Here is an 18014-nt window from a genome sequence, read left to right as displayed (position 1 = left end):
AGACAGGTGTTAAAATCTAAAAGACTGGACCAGCCTGTGGCATGGTTGTAAAGGTGGCTGAATTCCTTATGGTTGACCATAGAGCTTGAGTCCTGGACCAGGTGGCTTGAGAAACACATGGGCATATGTACATGTGTGCCCAAATCCTGAGAGGAGAATGGAGAAGGGATTGTTTGATGACTATCCCTCCTCAAGAATGCTTTCTCACCTTTCCTTTCTGTCTTTGGGGAGTGTACATGCCCTATAGCAAAATAAAAACTAAATAATAATAGTAATAATAATAATTTTAAAACTTGGACACAGTGGCATGCACCTGCAGTTCCACTTACTAGGGAGGCTAAGACAGAAAGATTGCGGGTTTGTGGGTAGTATGAACAACATAGCAAGACCCTATCTGATAGAGCCAGGTATGGTGGCATGTGTCTGTAGTTCCAGCTACTTAGGAGACTGAGATAAGAGGACCATGACAGAGTAAGACCTTGTCCAAAAAAGAAAAGAAACATATCAGCTAATAAAAACATACTCAGATACTGAAATTAACAAAGATGTTAAAATAGCTATGAAAACTATGGTAAAGAATTTATAAGAAGAATTACTTGATGGATCAAAGATTAGAAATTTCAGGACAGATGTAGAAACTAGAATAAAAGATCAAATGGAAATCTTATAACTGAAAAATGAAATAAAGTAAAAAAAAATATTTAGGTAGAATTAACAGCAAACTGGGCAGAACAAAAAAAGGATCTTATTTGTCCTGTGAAATTGAAACAATGTTCTATTGACTTAAAATATGTTCATACCCTCTTTCCTATGAAATTACCTTCAGCTAAGCATAAATGTATAGATTTGCCATTAATTGCTACAGAAAGGGGAGCTGTTTCTCTCTGAAATCACTGCAAATGTAAGTGTACACATTTGTACACAGCCCTGTGTTATTTTACATAGACACTTACCTGGCACTTAGCATGTGTAAGGTATTGGACTAAGTATTTTATTCATATTGAGTCATTTAATCCTCCCATCAACCTATTGAAGTGGACATAATGATTAGCTTCATTTTCTAGATGAGGGAACTGAAACACAGAGAGATTGAAGTGGAGGAATGATCAGAAACCAGGCATCCTGGCTTATGAAGTCCACACTCGTAACCACTGTTTTCTGTTACCTGCTCCAGTCTATGTTGCCTATACTAATTATGCTCTGGGAATACACTTGTTAATATTTGTGAATTTTTAAAGTTTTTTTGCCTTAAGGTATGTGCGCTCGCCAGAGAAAAAGAGAGACAGAGACAGTGAGAGGGAAAGTGAGAAATCACCCCCCCAGGGGGGATGGCCACGCCAGAATCCCTTCTCCTCTCTCTATTCCTCTCCCAGAATCTTGGGAACACACGCACATGCACCTGGCATGAGTTTCAAGCCACCGAGTCTGGGACTCAAACAGTGGTTGGCCATGAGAGAATTCAGTGATGTAACTGCTGTGCCATCTCCTGGGCCCAAAGGTTTTTTATTTTTTTTAAAGTTATTTTATTTATTATTACTTTTTAGTTTGACTAGAGAGAGACAGAAGAGAGAGAAAGGGAAAGTGAGAAAGGAAGCCACCAGGCCTGGGACTTGAACTGTGTTTAGCCATGTGGGAGTCCAGCACCTTAACCACCATGCCTCCTGCCAGTCCCAGAGTTTTTTTTAATAGTATCTATTCTTGTTACTCCAAGAATAAAAATCACCTATTCCCTATTGTGTTAGATACACAGAAGAGACTCAAACATGGCCCAGCTGTGGGGATGCAGGTGGTAGAGTGCTGTTGCACCAAATGGGAGCCATTGGGAGGCCCCCAGGTTCAGATCCTGGGTCAATATGAACAAGCTGAGCATGTTCATGTGCACCTGTGATCATGGCTGGCTGGGATATTGGGGGAGGAGGAAATTGTGATGTAGCAAAACCCTCTTGGAATTAACTCTCTCATATGAGAGAAATAAAATTACTAAAAGAAACCCACAGAAAACAAGCAACTTCTCTTACACATCTTGCCTATTATCCATAGTCAGTATTAATAATTTGTTTCTTCTGTACTTTCATAGCACAGTATTTACATTTCTAGTAAATGGTTATTTCATCTGCCATGAATCTCAACTAGAACTTTTATACACTTTACTTTTCCAGTAGGTTGTCAAGTTACTGGGGTTGTAGACCACAACTTCATCATTTTTGTAGGCTTTTTTTTTTTTTTTGAGAGATTTTTGCTGTAGGATATGTGCGCTCCCCAGAGAGACAGACAGACAGACAAAAAGTGAGAAATCATCCCCCGGAGGGATGGCCATTTCTCAGTCCCTTCTAGTCTATTCTCTTCTTGGGATTTTGGGTATGCAAGCACACGTGCCCAGTGTGAATTATAAGCTGCCAGGCCTGGGACTTGAACCGTTGTCGACTACGTGGTAGCCCAGTGATATAACCATTTTGGCATTTACAGGTCCCATTTTTGTAGACATTGATCACTTATCTGGCATCTATCCCAATTGAATATAACCAAATACGTTGATCTATAATACCAAAAATATACTTCTTTGTGCTGGATGAAGCATCTTTGCATATCCATGTATGTATACATCTTATTTAGAATAGAAATATCTTATACTTGTGTTTTACTTTCAACTGTCTAAAATTTTTAAATATCTATATCTCTTAATTGAAAAAAATGTGAGCTTTTATTCATTGACTGAATCATTTATGAACACCTTCTGTGTGCCATGTACTGTTCTGGTTTCTTAGGATATAACAATGAACAAAACAAAGTCCCTTCTTTTGTGTAGATTACGTTCTTGTGAGAAGGTAAAGATAAGAAATAAAAATAAATAATGTATTAGGGATTGATAAGGTACTATGAGGAAAAATAGCAGGGTGAAGAGAATATGATGACTAAATGGTATGATCTGGGAAGGCTTTTATAAAAAAAAGTAACAATTGATTAGACACTCTATGAAGTTAAGGAGAAAATTTAAAAAATATTTGGAATTTAGAAGAATTCCTGGAAGAGGGACTAGCAAAGACAAAGACCCTCAAGTTGGGAAAGACAGCAAGGAGGCCACCTTGAAAGCATGAGAGAAAGGAGAGGGAAAGGTAGTGGTGGTAGTTTGGGATGCAGATCACGGAGGACTTTGTACGGTACTGTAAAGACTACATTTTATTCTGTCTGATGGCGGTCATTGGGATATTGAGAGCAGAGAAATAGCACCTGACTTATATTTTAAAGGTTTACTCTCCGTGTCGAGCAGAGAAGAGGTTACATGGGGAGCAAGAGTAGAAATAGGCCATTTATGAGGCTAATGAATAATCTAGACCGGAGAATTGATTTGCTTAAACTAGGATTGTAGCAGTGGACATGGTAAGAAGTGTTCAGATTTTGGATATATTTGAAGTTAGAACCAAGAGAACTTGCTAAGGAATTTTATATGGTATGAGAAAAAAATGTTGAAAAATTATTCCCTTGTTTTTGATCTGAGCAACATAGTAAACATTAGTATCATTTACTGAAATGGGAAACATTGGAAACACATTTAAACAGGATAAATATTACTGCCTTTATTTTATATATGAGGAAACTGAGGTGTATATAAAGAGTTTTGATAAGCTTTGAGGTAGAATCCTGGTTACCTTACTGCCAACCTCAGATTTCTTTGAAATAAAATGCCTCAATTTTTGCTATTTGTTTTACTTGAATAATGATAGCTCAAGGTCATTTTAAAACTCTTTCAAAAGATAAGCCTGGTCTGGTATGCTTTAAGAGTCTTTGAGGTTTTGTGCATTTCCTAGTATGATAATGCCGGAGACTAGCACCTTGAAGGTGCTATGTAATTGTTTGCTATATTAAGTTGAAAGAAGATTCAGTCTCTTCAATCTTGACATTCTCAAGGGAATATACCTGTTTTGTCGTTAAGATAAATTTTAAGGACCGAAAACTTCCATTTGTGTTTTAGAAAGTAATGGTTAAGATTAGGAATAAGATCTGGGTTGGGACTTTAGGTCTACCACTAACTTTCTATGTAACTTTCAGCAAATCACCTTTCTCAGCCTTAGGTTTCCCATCTGTGAAGTGGGAATAATATTGGCTCATGTTATTACTGTGAAGATGAAATGAGATCATGTATGCTTAATAGGACCAGCATACGACTGGTATATCCAATAATACAGTAAAAGTTTTTAAAAGTCTCAGGACCAGCAGGAGATGTGGTGATTAAAGTGCTGGACTCCTAGATGGCTGATTATGGTTCAAGTCCCAGACCTGGTGGCTTGCTTTTTCACTAGCCCCCCTGCCTTGCCCCCATTCACCCAGCTGTCTGTCTCTGGTGAGCACACATAGCCTGCAGCAAATTGAAAAATAATAATGATAAATAAAATTAGATAAAAAATGTTTAAAAACGTTTATGAAGTCTTAATCTCAGTAAAGCTATCATGAGATGTTTACAAAATTGAAAGAAATCTGTAGTAGAAAAAGTGTAGAAAGGTTCTTTTCCCCCCACTTTATTTATCTATTTATTTTACATTTAATCACTGTATCTTTATAGTGTTCAACATTTTTTTCCTAGCATGTATACAGTGTCTATTAGTCAAGTCAAAGACATTACCACATACATTATCATCAACAGATAGCTTTTCATTTTTGTGTCTATTAAATGTCCGTTTTTTTGCTTGATCCCCTCCCTCCCATCCCCTATTACCCTCCTCCTATTCGCCCCCCGCCTTATATTGTCTCTTGTGTCTAGCATTGCCCTCTCTGCTATTATACATTCAATCTCTTAGTTTCTGCTATATAGCACAAACATTTGGTGTATATTAGGTGGGGACATATAATGCCTGTCTTTCATTGTTTGGCTTGCTTCACTTAACATTAAATCTTCCATATTTGTCCACTTTCTATCAAATGTCGGGGTCTCATTGATTTTTTTATGGCTGAGTAGTATTCCATATATTTCATGTCCCACGTATTTCCAATCCTCTCTTCCGTTCTTATTGTTGATTGTTCTTTGAGTTGATTCCATGTCCTAGCAATTGTAAATAATGCTACAACACATGGCTGTCCAAGTGTTATTCTGACTGAGGATTTTCAGAGGAATTACTAATACCTAAGAGGAGTCATATGGGTCATATGGCAGTTCTATTTGTACATTTCCGAGGAACCAGCACTTCATTCTTCACAGTGGTTGTACTAATTTACATTTCCACCAACAGTATAGGAGGGTTCCTTTTCACCACAGCCTCACCAGCATTTATCATTCTTTCTTTTTAAAATTTTAGCCATTCTGACTGTAGTTAAGTGATATCTCATTGTGGTTTTGATTTGTAGTTTCCTGATGATAAGAAATGTTGAACGTGTTTTCATACACTTTTTGGCCATTCGTATGTCTTCCTTAGAGAGTTGTCTGTTCATCTCATTTATCCATCTTTTAATTGGATTGATAATTTTTCTGTGGCTAAGCTGCTTAAGTTCCGTGTATATTCTGGTTATCAGTCCCTTACAGTTTGCAAATATATTCTCCCACTCTGAGGGTCATCCTCTCTATTATATCTTTTGCTGTACAGATGCTTTTTAGCCTAATATGGTCCCATTTGTCTATTTTGGGGACTATTGCCTGTGCTTTGAGGGTCTTATTTAAGAAGGCTTTGCCTACTCTAGTGTCTCCAAGAGTTTCTCAGGTGTTTTCCACCAGTAGTTTTTATAGTTTGAGGTTTTATATTTAGATCCCTTACCCATTTTGAGTTAATTTTTGTTAACCATGAGAGATGGCTCCAGTTTCATTTTTCTTTGGGCAGATATCCAACTTTTCCAGCACCATGTGCTGAAGAGAGTTTCTTTTCCGCACTGGATTGTCTGTGCCCTTTGTAAAAAAAAACAGTTGGCTGTTGGTTTTGGGGTTTATTTCTGGGATCTCTATTTTGTTCCATTGGTCTACATGCCTGTTTTGATGTCTATATCATGCTGCTTTGATGATCACAGCTTTGTACTTTATTTTGCGGGCAGGAAGTAGATGTCTCTTACTTTATTCCCTTTGCACAGTATTGCTTTAGTGATATTGGGGCTTTTTATGATTCCAGAGGAATTTTTTTTTTCTATTTCTGTGAGAGATATGTCTGGTAGTTTCATTGGAGTTGCATTGAATTAGTAGATTAACTTGAGTAGGATTGATATTTTAACTATATTAATTCTTCCAATCCAGGAACATGGGACATTTTTCTACTTTTTTGTATCATTTTCAATTTCTTTATGAAGTCTTTCATAACGACTTTTCCTTGTAGAGGTCTTTCACTTCTTTGATTAGGTTTATTCTTAAGTATTTTGTTGTTTTTATGGTTATTGCAAATGGGGTTACTTTCTTCAATTCTGTTTCAGTTTGTTCATTGTTGGTATAAAAAAAATGCTATCAGGGTCAGCAGGTGGTGTAGTAGTTAAGGCTCTGGATTTCCATGTAGTTGACCATGGTTTGAGTCCATGGTTTGGGCAGATATCCAATTTTTCCAGCACCATGTGCTGAAGAGAGTTTCTTGAAACTCATGCCAGGTGCATGTTTGTGTGTGCTCAAAATCCTGAGAGAATAGAGGGAAAGGGATTGCAGCATGGCTGTCCCCACTGGGGGGGGGGGGTTATTTCTCGCTTTCTGTCTGTCTGTCTCTCCAGTGAGTGCATGCTCCTTATAGCAAAAATCTTTTTAAAAAATGCTATAAATTTTTGTGTGTTTATTTTGTATTCTGCCACTTTACTATATTAATTTAGCACTTCCAGAAGTTTTTTTTTTTTGTGGGTTCTTCAGGATTTTTTATGTATATAATCATAACATCAGGAAATAGAGATAATTTCACCTTTTATTTTCCTATTTGAATGCCTTTTATTTTACTCTCTTATCTGATTGTGTTGGCTAGGGCTTCTAGTACTGTGTTGAACATGAGTGGAGAAGTGGGCAGCCTTTTCTTGTTCCAGTTTTTAATGGAAAAAGCTTTAAGCTTTTCCTTAATCAGTATAATGTTAGCTGTGGGTTTGTCATAGATGGCTCTTATTGTGTTGAGGAATGTCCTTCTTTACCAATTTTGCTGAGAGTCTTAATCATGAAGGGATGTTGTGTTTTAATTAAATGCTTTTTCTATTGATTGATATGATTATGTGGGTTTTTAATCTTTCCTTCTGTTAATGTGATGTGTTACATTTATTGATTTGCGTTTGTTGAACCATCCTTGCATCCCTGAAATAAAGCCTATATGATCATGGTATATAATTTAAAAAAATTTAATGTGTTGTTGGATATGATTTGCTAGTATCTTGTTGAGAATTTTTGCATCTGTATTCTTCAGAAATATTGGTCTTTACTTTTATTTTTTTTGTGATGTCCTTTTCTATTTTGGGGATAAGGATGTTGGAGACTTCATACATTGAATTTGGGAGGCTTCCTTCCTTTTGGATCTTTAGGAATAGTTTGAGGAGAATTGAGTTAGTTCTTTAAAAGTTTTATAAAGATCTCAAGTAAAGGCCTTAGGATCTGGGCTTTTCTTTGTTGGGAGACTATTACTGATTCAATCTCATTGCTTGCTATTGGTCTATTCAGGCCTTCCTATTTTTCCTGGTTCAATCTTGTGAAGTTAGATGTGTCCAGAAATTTGTCCATCTAATCTAGATCTTCTTGTTTATTGGCATATAACTACTCATAATATTCTCTCATGATCTTTTGTGTTTCTTTTATGTCTGTTGTAATATTGCCTCTTTTATTGCTGATTTAATTTATCTGGTTCTTTTCTCTGTTCTTTTTGATTAATCAAACTAATGATGTGACAATTTTATTTTCTCGATGGACCAGATTTTAGTGTCATTTATTTTCTGTATAGTTCTTTTTTCTATTTCATTTATTTCTGCTCAAATCTTTATTATTTATTTTCTCCTGTTTTTTTTTTTTTTTTTTTTTTGGTGTTGCTTTTCCAGTTCTCATTATCTATTTGCCAAAGTGTAGAAGAATTCCATGAGGGAAGCAAAACATACAGGAAACAAGAAATGGAAAATTATTTGTTGACAATAACATGTATGTTGATGTGCTTGATTGAGACAATATACAGTGTACTCTGGATGGAAAAATCTCATTTTGTATGCTGTAATGATGTACAGTGAATGAACGTAAACAAATAAATTTAAATAAAAAAATAAAAAAGCATTCCATACTAAAACACATGTTGCTGTTTCCAAATTATACCTATCAACATGTTTATAAAGAATATATAACTGAAGATGAACATTCATGTTTACTTTACAGATATTGGTTTGCCTTGAAGAAGGGTTACCATATGGCTTTCAAATATAGCAGCAAAACTAGTAACGCCATGGAAGAACAAGTTGATCCACATAAAGAAATTATAGACAGAGTGACTGACTTGAGCATGCTCAGGCTATTCGAGACCTACCTGGAAGGCTGCCCACAACTTGTTATTCAGCTCTACATCCTTCTGGAACATGGTCAAGCGAATTACAGTCAATGTAAGTCTTTCTTAACATCCAATGTTAGATGAATTCCACTGAGCCCTTATGTTAACTACATAGCTCTTTGGCAGATTTTAGACTTCTTAAATGCTTTTTATTTTTTTTAAAAGGAAGTATAGTAACATGGTTCAAATATCAACACATTTATAAAGATATATCATCTTTCTCCCTTTTTTTACCATTCCTTCCTTTATCTACCTACCCAGAAAGGGAACTACTGTTGGAATTTATTCAGTGATCCTTTCAGATAACTTTTTAAGGCATGTATTCTTTTTTTCTTTTTTCTTTAACACAAATAATAACATAAAATAAAAACTGTCTTTGTTTTTTATACTTAATAGTATCTCTTGAAGATCTACAGAAAGTCCAGAAAAAATTCTCTTATTTATTTTTCTATCTGCATAGTATTCCAAATTATTACCATACTATGATTTATTTGGCAAGCACTTATGTTAATTTAGGTGGTTTCTAGTATTCTACTATTGAAGAAAATGCTGCAATGAGTAATTTCATATACATATCATTTTGCATATGAGAAATATATCTATAGGATAAACTCCCAGAATTGGAATTACTGGTGAAAAGAGTAAATACTACAAAATACTTGCAGTTTTACAAGTTGACCAATGTTTGCTGTTTTATGGAAGATTTCTTCATTGGGATAACATGCTTTTTTTTTTTAAAGGAAAGTTTGTTATTTTTATTTCCTAAAAAAATATCTTTTGTAAGTATTCAATTTGAGATGTTTAAAAAGCTATTTGCTGAATAATAGTCTTAATTTTCATGAATGACTGGGTTCCATATAGATTTGGATTAATCTCTAAGAGGTAGTTGCCGTTCTTCCTGGAGTTCACTCTCTATTTTAGACTCACCTGTGAAATCAGTTCTTCCCCCTAAACAGCCTCTCTCTTTCCAACTTCCTATAAATCTCTAGAATGTAGCTCCTTCTAATATTCCTGCCTTTACTTTGTTAATAAGATACTAAGATGAACCTATTGTGTAAGAGACCTTTATCCTTGTGATGCAAATAATTCATTGGTTGGAACCTGAAAATTCAGTTTCATATAGTTGCTGACATTCAAAGTTTAGTATTTAGAGTTTACAGCCCCCAGGTTTGATGATGATTCCAAGTGATACCTAGCAGCCGAACCAACTATGGGATCTAGTGACAGCCTCTTTAGACTATAGTTCTCATCCTTATATTTTTTCAGGAAGTATGAAATAAGGGTAAGTTAGTTAAAAATAGGAAAAAAAAAAAGAATCCAGTTGTCTAACAACAGAATTGGTAAATAAATTATTGGAGAGCATTAGTAAGGAACACTGTGTAGTACTAAAAAGAGTATTTACAGAGAATGTTTATTGACATAGGAAAGCAAATATAAGATAAATTTCGGCCAAAATCAGTTTATATATATATTTTTAAATCAGCATACTTTTTATTTTTTTCTTCTTTTTTTGGAGAGGTTTTTGCTACAGGGTACGTGTGCTCGCCAGAGAGACAGAGAGAGACAGGGAGACAGAAAGCGAGAAATCACCCCCCAGGGGGGATGACCACGCCGCAATTCCTTCTCCATTCTCCTCTCGGGATCTTGGGCATGTACGCACACGCACCTGGCGTGAGTTTAAGCCACCGGGTCCAGGACTCGAACCGTGGTCGACTACATGGGAGTCCAGTGACATAGCCATTACGCTAACTGCTGGTCCCTAAATCAGCATACTTGTAAGGATAAAAAGAAATTACTGTATTGAGTAATGTCTGGAAGAAAATATGCCAAATGTTAGGTGCAGCTCTTCTGGGTTGTGGGATTATGAATGACCTTTTTGTTTTCTTTATACTTTTCTAAATTTCTGTATTTTATATAGTAACTATGTATTATTTGGCAGTTGAGAACAAATAGAAATTCCAAGATCAGGGTACCAGCACAGTTAATTTCTGCGGAGACCTGTCTCCTTGGGTTCCAGATGACTGCTTTCTCTCTACATACTACTTAGTCTTTCCCTTGTTCACGTAGAATGGGAAGGGGAGAGGAAAGATATCTCTAGTTTCTTCTTCTTCTTCTTCTTCTTCTTTTTTTTTTTTTTTTAATAAGGACACCAATACTGTCGGATTAAGACCTCTTTTATCCTTAATTATCTCTTTTAAAGGCCCTGTTAGCAAATACAGTCACTTTGGAGGTTAGGTCCTCAACATACTGAGTTCTTAAAAGGTATGAAACTAAATATTTGTTTAAATAGAAAATAAATTACAGCAAGCTAAAGATACATGGGCCAGCCAGTCGTGTGGTGGTTAAGGCACATCAGTCCCACATGGTTGACTGTGCAGTTCAAGTCCCAGACTCATCGTCTTGAGAAACATGCTGGGTGCATATGTGGGTGTGCCCAAAATCTCAAAAGGAGAATGGAAGAGAAGGGATTGTGGCTTGACCCCCACCCCCCCGGGATGTGCTTTCTCACCTTCTCTTCTTGGTCTCTTCCTGGTAAGCTGTAGGGTCTCTCTGCACAGTATCACAAAAACTAAAAAGGAATAAAAGCATAGAAAAAGATATCAGAAAATTTCACAAAAGGAAAAAAAGTAATATATTTTAATAATAAAAAAAATTTTAGGTTTTCGCGGGGCATGTGCACTCACTGGAGAGAGATAGGGAGAGACAGAGAGAGAGAAAGTGATAAATCACCCCCTTGGCGGGATGGATAGTCACACTTTAGTCTTTCTCCATTCACCTCTTGGGATTTTGGGTGTGCTTTCAAATATACCTGGTGTGATTTTCTGTATATTGGCTCAATCAGGAATATTACCCTATATGTTATCCTCAACAAATAATTTTCTATTTCTTGTTTCTTATATATTTTGCTTCTTTGTTTTTCTTTCCCCTTGATTCCCTAGGTATCTATAGTTGCTTTCTATGCCTTCCCCACCCCTGCATTTTATTGATTCACTAAATATCTTAATTAATCTAAATACTTTCAAAAGCAAGTACAGCTGATATATACTTATCTGTGAACACAAGTCTAACTTTAGGCATTAACCTCAGAGAGTAGAATGAACATACTATAAAGTAGCACCTAGATGGGACTATATAGCTTTGCAGTAATTAAATAGGTATTTTTAAAATTCATTTTTTAAATTAAAAAAGGCAGTTTTAGTTTTAATAGAGCAAAATAAAAAATGTTAAGAGAAATTTACTTAAGACTTAAACTGAGGAAAAACGTTAGGATTCAATTCAAACAGTAGATAGATTAACCTATCAGTAGTTCAAGAGAAGACAAAAGCCCTTAAATTGGAAAACAAAGCATAGAAGAAAATTAGTAATGTTTTAGTCAAAATTCATAAAATTCTATTTCACCCGTTCAGTCTCATGTACTTAATCTCTCCTCTATTGAATTTGCAGTGTTACTGTGGTCCGATCTTTTCATTTAAATTCTGAAAGTTAACAGTCAATGTTATTATTGATCCTTCTGGACTTGTCATTACCATTAAGTTGGCCATTCTTGTGGCTGCTTTTTGTATTCACATTTCTTTGTGTCTGGTTTTAGCTTTCCTGGTATAGCACTTCCTTCAGCACTTCTTAGAGAGCTGGCCTGGTGTTGGTAAATTCCTTCAGGTTTTGTTTATCTGAGAATGTTTTTGTGTTTCTTTTTTTTTTTTTTTCCCATATGAAGGATAATCTTGCTGATCCCCCAGCATGATTTTTCAAACTGCCAGTCCAGGACTTGGACCATGGTAAGCCATGTGGGAGTTTAGTGCCTTAACCACCATGCCACCTGCTGGCCCCCTATTTGTAGGTTTTGGAAGAACCTGCGAATTGTTTGCTACAATGACATTTACCTTAGATAAGAGATGTTGAATATTTGTTCATATGCTTTTGGCCATTCATATGTCTTTCTTGGAAATTTGTCAGTTCAGTTTATTTATCTATCTTTTAATTGCATTGCTTACTTTTTTGTGGGTAAGCTGCTTGAGTTCCTTGTATAGTCTGATTATCAGACCCTTATCAGTGGCATAGTTTATGAATGTATTCTCCCATTCTAATGGTTGTCTCTTCACTCTATTTTTCCTTTGGCTGTGCAGAAGGTTTTTAGACTAATATAGTCCTGCTTGTCTGTTTTGGGGATCTTTGTGTGCTTTGGGGGTCTTATTTGAGAAGTCTACCTACTTTGATGTCTTTAAGAGTTTCCCCTGTGTTTTCCACAAGTAGTTTTATAGTTTGAGGTTTTTACCTTTAGATGATGGATCCGTTTCGAGTTGATTTTTGTTAATGGTGAGAGATAGGGGTTCATTTTTCTGCAGGTGGATATCCAGCTTTTCAAGCTTCACCATTTAGTGAAGAGGTTTTCTTTTCTCCACTGGATTGTCTTGTACCCTTCGTTGAAAATCAGTTGGCTCTATGTTTTTGAGTTTATTTCTGGGTCTTTATTCTGTTCCATTGGTATATGTGCCTGTTTTGATGATCACAGTTTTGTAATATATTTTGGGGTTAGGAAGCGAGATGCCTCATACCTTATTCTTTTTGCACAGTATTACTTTGATAATTCAGGGCTTTTTATGATTCCAGACAATTTTTGTGGTTGTTTTTTCTATTTATATGAAGAATATCTCGGGACCAGCAGTTAGTGTAATGGCTATGTTGCTGGACTCCCACATAGTCGACTGTGGTTCGTGTCCTGGACCCGGTGGCTTAAAAAACTCACGCTGGGCGTGTGTGCGTGTGTGCCCAAGATCCCGAGAGGAGAATGGAGGAGAAGAGATTGCGGCGTGGCCATACCCCCTTTGGGGGTGATTTCTCGCTTTCTGTCTCTGTCTCTCTGTCTCTCTCTGGCAAGCGCACATGCCCTATAGCAAAAAAAAATCTCTCAAAAAAAAAAAAAAAAAAAAGAATATCTCTAGTAATGTGATCAGGATTGTGTTAAATTCGGGGAGGTCCTGCTTTCCTGTATGCTGTTCTTTATCTCCAGAAGTTCTGTTTGATTCTTTTTTTTAGACTGTCTATCTCTTTATGGAGTTCCTCCTTCACATCATGGAAAGATTTTTCTCATTTCCTGGAATTGGTCATCTGTTTTCTCCTGCATCTCACTGAGTTTAATTACAATAAATAGTCTGAATTATCTTTTTTGACATTTTAGTGATTTATTATGTTTTATCCATTGTTGGTGAGGAACTGTTCTGCTTTTAGGGGTGGAGGAAGCATCTCTGTTTTTCTCTGTGATTTTTAGTCATCTGGTGGGTGGTGTACTTACTTCTTGCTACTTGTTTGGAGTAGATTTCTGTAGCTGTTTGTGTTGTGCTTCCCTTTAATCTGAATTACCTATGTGCCAGTTTTACTGTTCTACTGTGAGTGGCGGTTTGGTATACATAGTAGGAGTTGTGGGTTCATATTTTCAGAGAGGGATTTCTCTCCTTTTTTGCTGATGAGTCTAGAAGAGAACTCCTCCAGAGCCTCAGATGTTTGGCTCCTATATACCCAGACCTATGTGGTTGCCATATGGTAGAGGATGAGCTTCTTACTCTGTGCCTGAAGTAATTGGGGGATGGTGGTCTCAAAGACCTAAACAGCCCCTCCCACACCTAGACTGGTTATGGGGCTTGGGTGAAAAGTTGACTCTGATCAAGCCTGCTTTTCTTCCACTCCTCCTTTCTTTGTGGCTGTAGGAATGCAAGAGTCTGGAGGCTGTTTAGAAGACCAAAATATCCCTTCCTCCCACACACGAGATTAGGGAGGGGCTTGGATTTACTTGAGTTTCCAAGTAGTAATGAACTTATTTGTCTATTATTTTGGGGGAATAATGTGGGATAAACATGTCAAACCTATAGAAATTTGTTCATTTGAGTAATCATCTTCAGGTCATGAAAAGTTTAGCTTATTATTATTATTGTAGTCAAACCAGCAAGAAATAAGAGAACATCCAGACATAGCCAAATTATTGGAGTTTTATTGCTTGTGGCTTTCGGGAGGATTCAGGTCTCAAAGACCCCGCAGCCCTGAGTGAAAGGAGGGGGGTGCTTATAAAGGGAAAAAATCAAAGCCATTTCTGGGTTGATGTGATTACAATGGTAAATGAGGAGGAGGTGGAGAGGAAATGGGGCAGGGGTCTGGTGAATGGTCGTTACATTGCTAAGGTTTTTGTTTTTAAACAAAAAGGTTTTGGGCTAGTTAGCAAAGGCAGTAAAACTATTAATCACTCTGTTTACTTAGGGCAAAAAGACGAAATAAATATAACGTGAAGTTCAAAGATGGAGGTGCTTTTACTTCATTCCCCACTGGTTTTATGAAAATGAATCAAATCATTGATTCATTCATGGATGGTGGCTGGTATCTTTTCAAGCACCTTTTCTACATCCTGGGGGGTGTCAGAAGCCTCTGTATTTGTATGGTGGGCTCTAGATATTTAGTCTTTTGAGGAGCGTCATATCCCGATGCTCCCAACAATCCTAGTAGGGGTAGAAGTGATCATTATTAGTAAGACAATAAGTATATATATACTTTATTGGCCAGTGCAAAATTATCTCAATTATTGTCTAAAACAGGCCCAACTTGTGGTTCCCTATTGTTGGAAATGTGAGATTGACTGAAATAAACTACAGAGGTCTATCTGGAGAGAAATAGGTTTCCAGGATGAGTCTATGTTATTTGGTTCTCTTCTATCCCCGTTCTAGATTCACGATGACCAGTCAGTTCCCTCTGTCCTTTTTATAAACTGGATGACAAGGAGGATAATCAGGAAACATGGGACAGTCTTAGCTTGAGAGGATCCTGGGAATCCTGGGTCTGCCATCTCAACAGCTCTGCTTTTATTTGAGAGTGGTGAAGCCAAGCTTGGATGCTGTTGACCTTGACAGTGGTCAGAGTGGTGAGGATGACGGTGTAGGATCCCTTCCAAGTTAGAGTCAGTCCCTGAGTTGTAAATTTCTTGACTCGCACTGTGTCACCTGGTTGGATTGGACGGACAGGGTCTAGGTGGAGATGGGCAGAGTGTCTTGAACACCGTGATGAATGAATGGCCTTCTAGGTTGAGTCAAGGGCCTGTAAAAGCTTGAGTACAGTATAGTTATGAATTTTTGGCTTTCATCTCCTTCCTCAATCTTCCAAACATAATTTCGTAAAGGGAAAATCCCTCCTGGTATGAAATGCTAAGGCTATCTAAATTAGGCACAACGTGTTTTCTTCTAGCCAGCTCAGCAAGCTTTGTTTTTCTCAGGTGGGTAATCTGCTGTGTATTTGATTTATGATGACTCACTCAAGGGCTTCGGGCACTATTGGCCTGCCATTGGCAGCAGCAACCTCCATTGCTACTGAGAACTAGTGAATCAGAGAAAAAGAGAAATGAAGATTAACTACTGATAATTCAGCCTCCAGCCCCCAGCCTCGAGTGGTAGGGTGCTCCTCTATCTTTCTCTCTGTCTCTGTTTGCCTCTGTCTTCTCATTTTTTTTTGTTATTTTTCCTTTTTAAAAATTTTTAACGTAAAATATTCTTTTGACTTTCATATTGATCCTCTTTTATCTTGCTAATAATACCCTATCCCTCTAGGAGAGGCAAAGGGCAGGCCTTCAGAAGAAGACTTTTCCATTGCTGCTGAGAACTAGTGAATTCACGCTGCATGGTTTTCATTAAAAATTTTTTTGTGGTTGTTTTTTCTTTTATTTTTCTTTTTTTTCTCTCTCTTTCTTTGTTTTTATTTTCTCTCTCTTTGTTTTCTTATTCTTTGTCTTTTATCTCATTACTTTGCTGCTCAATCTCCATTCACTGAGTGTCTATATGGATCTAAGGGAACCATAGCCAAACATCCAAATACTATTATGGTCAACATATTCCTATATATCCACTGAATCTGCTGCAAAAAAGGGATAAAAACCAAATGGCGGGAACCAGCAGTTAGCGTAATGGCTATGTCGCTGGATTCCCACGTAGTTGACCGCGGTTCGTGTCCCGGACCCGGTGGCTTAAAACTCACGCTGGGCACGTGTGCGTGTGTGCCCAAGATCCCGAGAGGAGAATGGAGGAGAAGGGATTGCGGCGTGACCATCCCCCCTGGGGGGTGATTTCTCGCTTTCTGTCTCTATGTCTCTCTCTGTCTGTCTGGCGAGCGCACGCGCCCCACAGTGAAAATCTCTCAAAAAAAAAAAAAAAACCAAATGGCAAAGGGATTGTAGATCACCTCCTCCTGCATGCCCCTCAATGTTCAGATTGAACTTCTAGAAATTAGGAAGATGCATATAACCTATCAGATGACTAGAAATCACTGTAAGGGCACAAGAAATGTGAGAAACCCTCGAGGGAAAAGAATAACTCCTCTTCATCCACAGACAGTTCAATAGAAATTATGGAAATGTCTGATAAAGAATTTAGAATATTCATAGTGACAAAGTTAACAGAGATACAAGAGAAGAGAGACAATGAACTCCAGAAGAGGCAGAAGAATAGAGCCAAGGAGTTCCAGAAGGTGAGGAATTTCTTGCACTATCTGAAAGAAGAAATACACATCATAAAAAAGGATCAAACAAAACTGTAAGAGATAAAGGCTGTAATATAGGAAATCAAAACCTCCCTTGAAAGTATTAAATGCAGACTAGATCATACAGGAGACTGAATCTCAGATGTAGAAAACAGAATCACTGACCTAAAAATATCTACCACAAAGACTGAGAAAATAGTCCAATATACAAGAAATAGTCCAATATACAGAATAATATGCGAGAAGTACTGGATACCATCAAACGTCCAAATATCTGGATAATTGGCATTCCAGAAGGTGAGGAAACCCATAAGGGCATTGATAATCTATTCCATGAAATCCTGGAAGAAAACTTTTCAAACCTAAAGAGGCATTCAAAGATACAGACCCAAGAAATACATAGGACCCCAAATAGAATCAACCCAAGAAGATCTTCTCCAAGATACATTATAGCCAGATTGACTAAAAGCACAAAGACAAGGTACTTGGACTGGCAAGAGAGAAAAGACAAATTACCTACAAAGGATATCCCATCAAGCTAGCAGTGGACCTCTCATTGGAAACAATGCAAGCAAGGAAAGAATGGGAAAATGTATTCAAAGTCTTGAGTGAAAAATAATTTCAAGTGATAATACTATACCCAGCAAAATTATCCTTCATATGGGAAGAGAAGACAGCTCCCACCTGAGACATGGGGTCACGGCGACCAAAGCCTCAATGAGGACATGATCCACAGCTGTGACCAGCTGCCCGAGACGCAGGCCCTGCGCTCACCCATCTCCACTGCAGAGACAGGGCTGCAGGAAGTACCGCCCTTTAGAGACAGGTCTAGACCCAGCAGGACCTGCCCATCCCCACTGCACTGGTTTGGACAGAGAAGTGGGTCCCAGGTCTGTACCTGTGTCCGTTCAGGCCAGGTTGGGGGTCCCACCTCCGTGTTCACCTGTGTCCGCTCAGCCCAGGTTGGGGGTCCCACGCCCGTGTTCACCTGTGTCCGCTCAGCCCAGGGCGGGGGTCCCACGCCCGTGTCCACCTGTGTCCGCTCTTCTCAGCACTCCA

At 37.6% G+C, this 18014-nt stretch overlaps 1 protein-coding gene across 6 annotated transcripts in view; it reads left to right on the top strand.

Annotated features, from left to right (window-relative positions):
* XKR9 (XK related 9) overlaps window positions 1-18014 on the top strand; it is a 58957-nt gene that overhangs the window by 28414 nt on the left and 12529 nt on the right. For all 6 annotated transcript variants that reach the window (XM_014590360.2, XM_014590359.2, XM_027774449.1 and 3 more), the window contains one exon: window positions 8282-8502. In XM_014590360.2, the coding sequence (XP_014445846.1) occupies window positions 8282-8502 (221 nt within the window). The remainder of the gene's footprint in view (window positions 1-8281; window positions 8503-18014) is intronic.

Source organism: Tupaia chinensis, unplaced genomic scaffold (genome assembly GCF_000334495.1).
Source record: "Tupaia chinensis unplaced genomic scaffold, TupChi_1.0 Scaffold000436_1, whole genome shotgun sequence".
NCBI lineage: Eukaryota > Metazoa > Chordata > Mammalia > Scandentia > Tupaiidae > Tupaia > Tupaia belangeri.
This window is presented reverse-complemented; position numbering and strand designations above follow the sequence as displayed.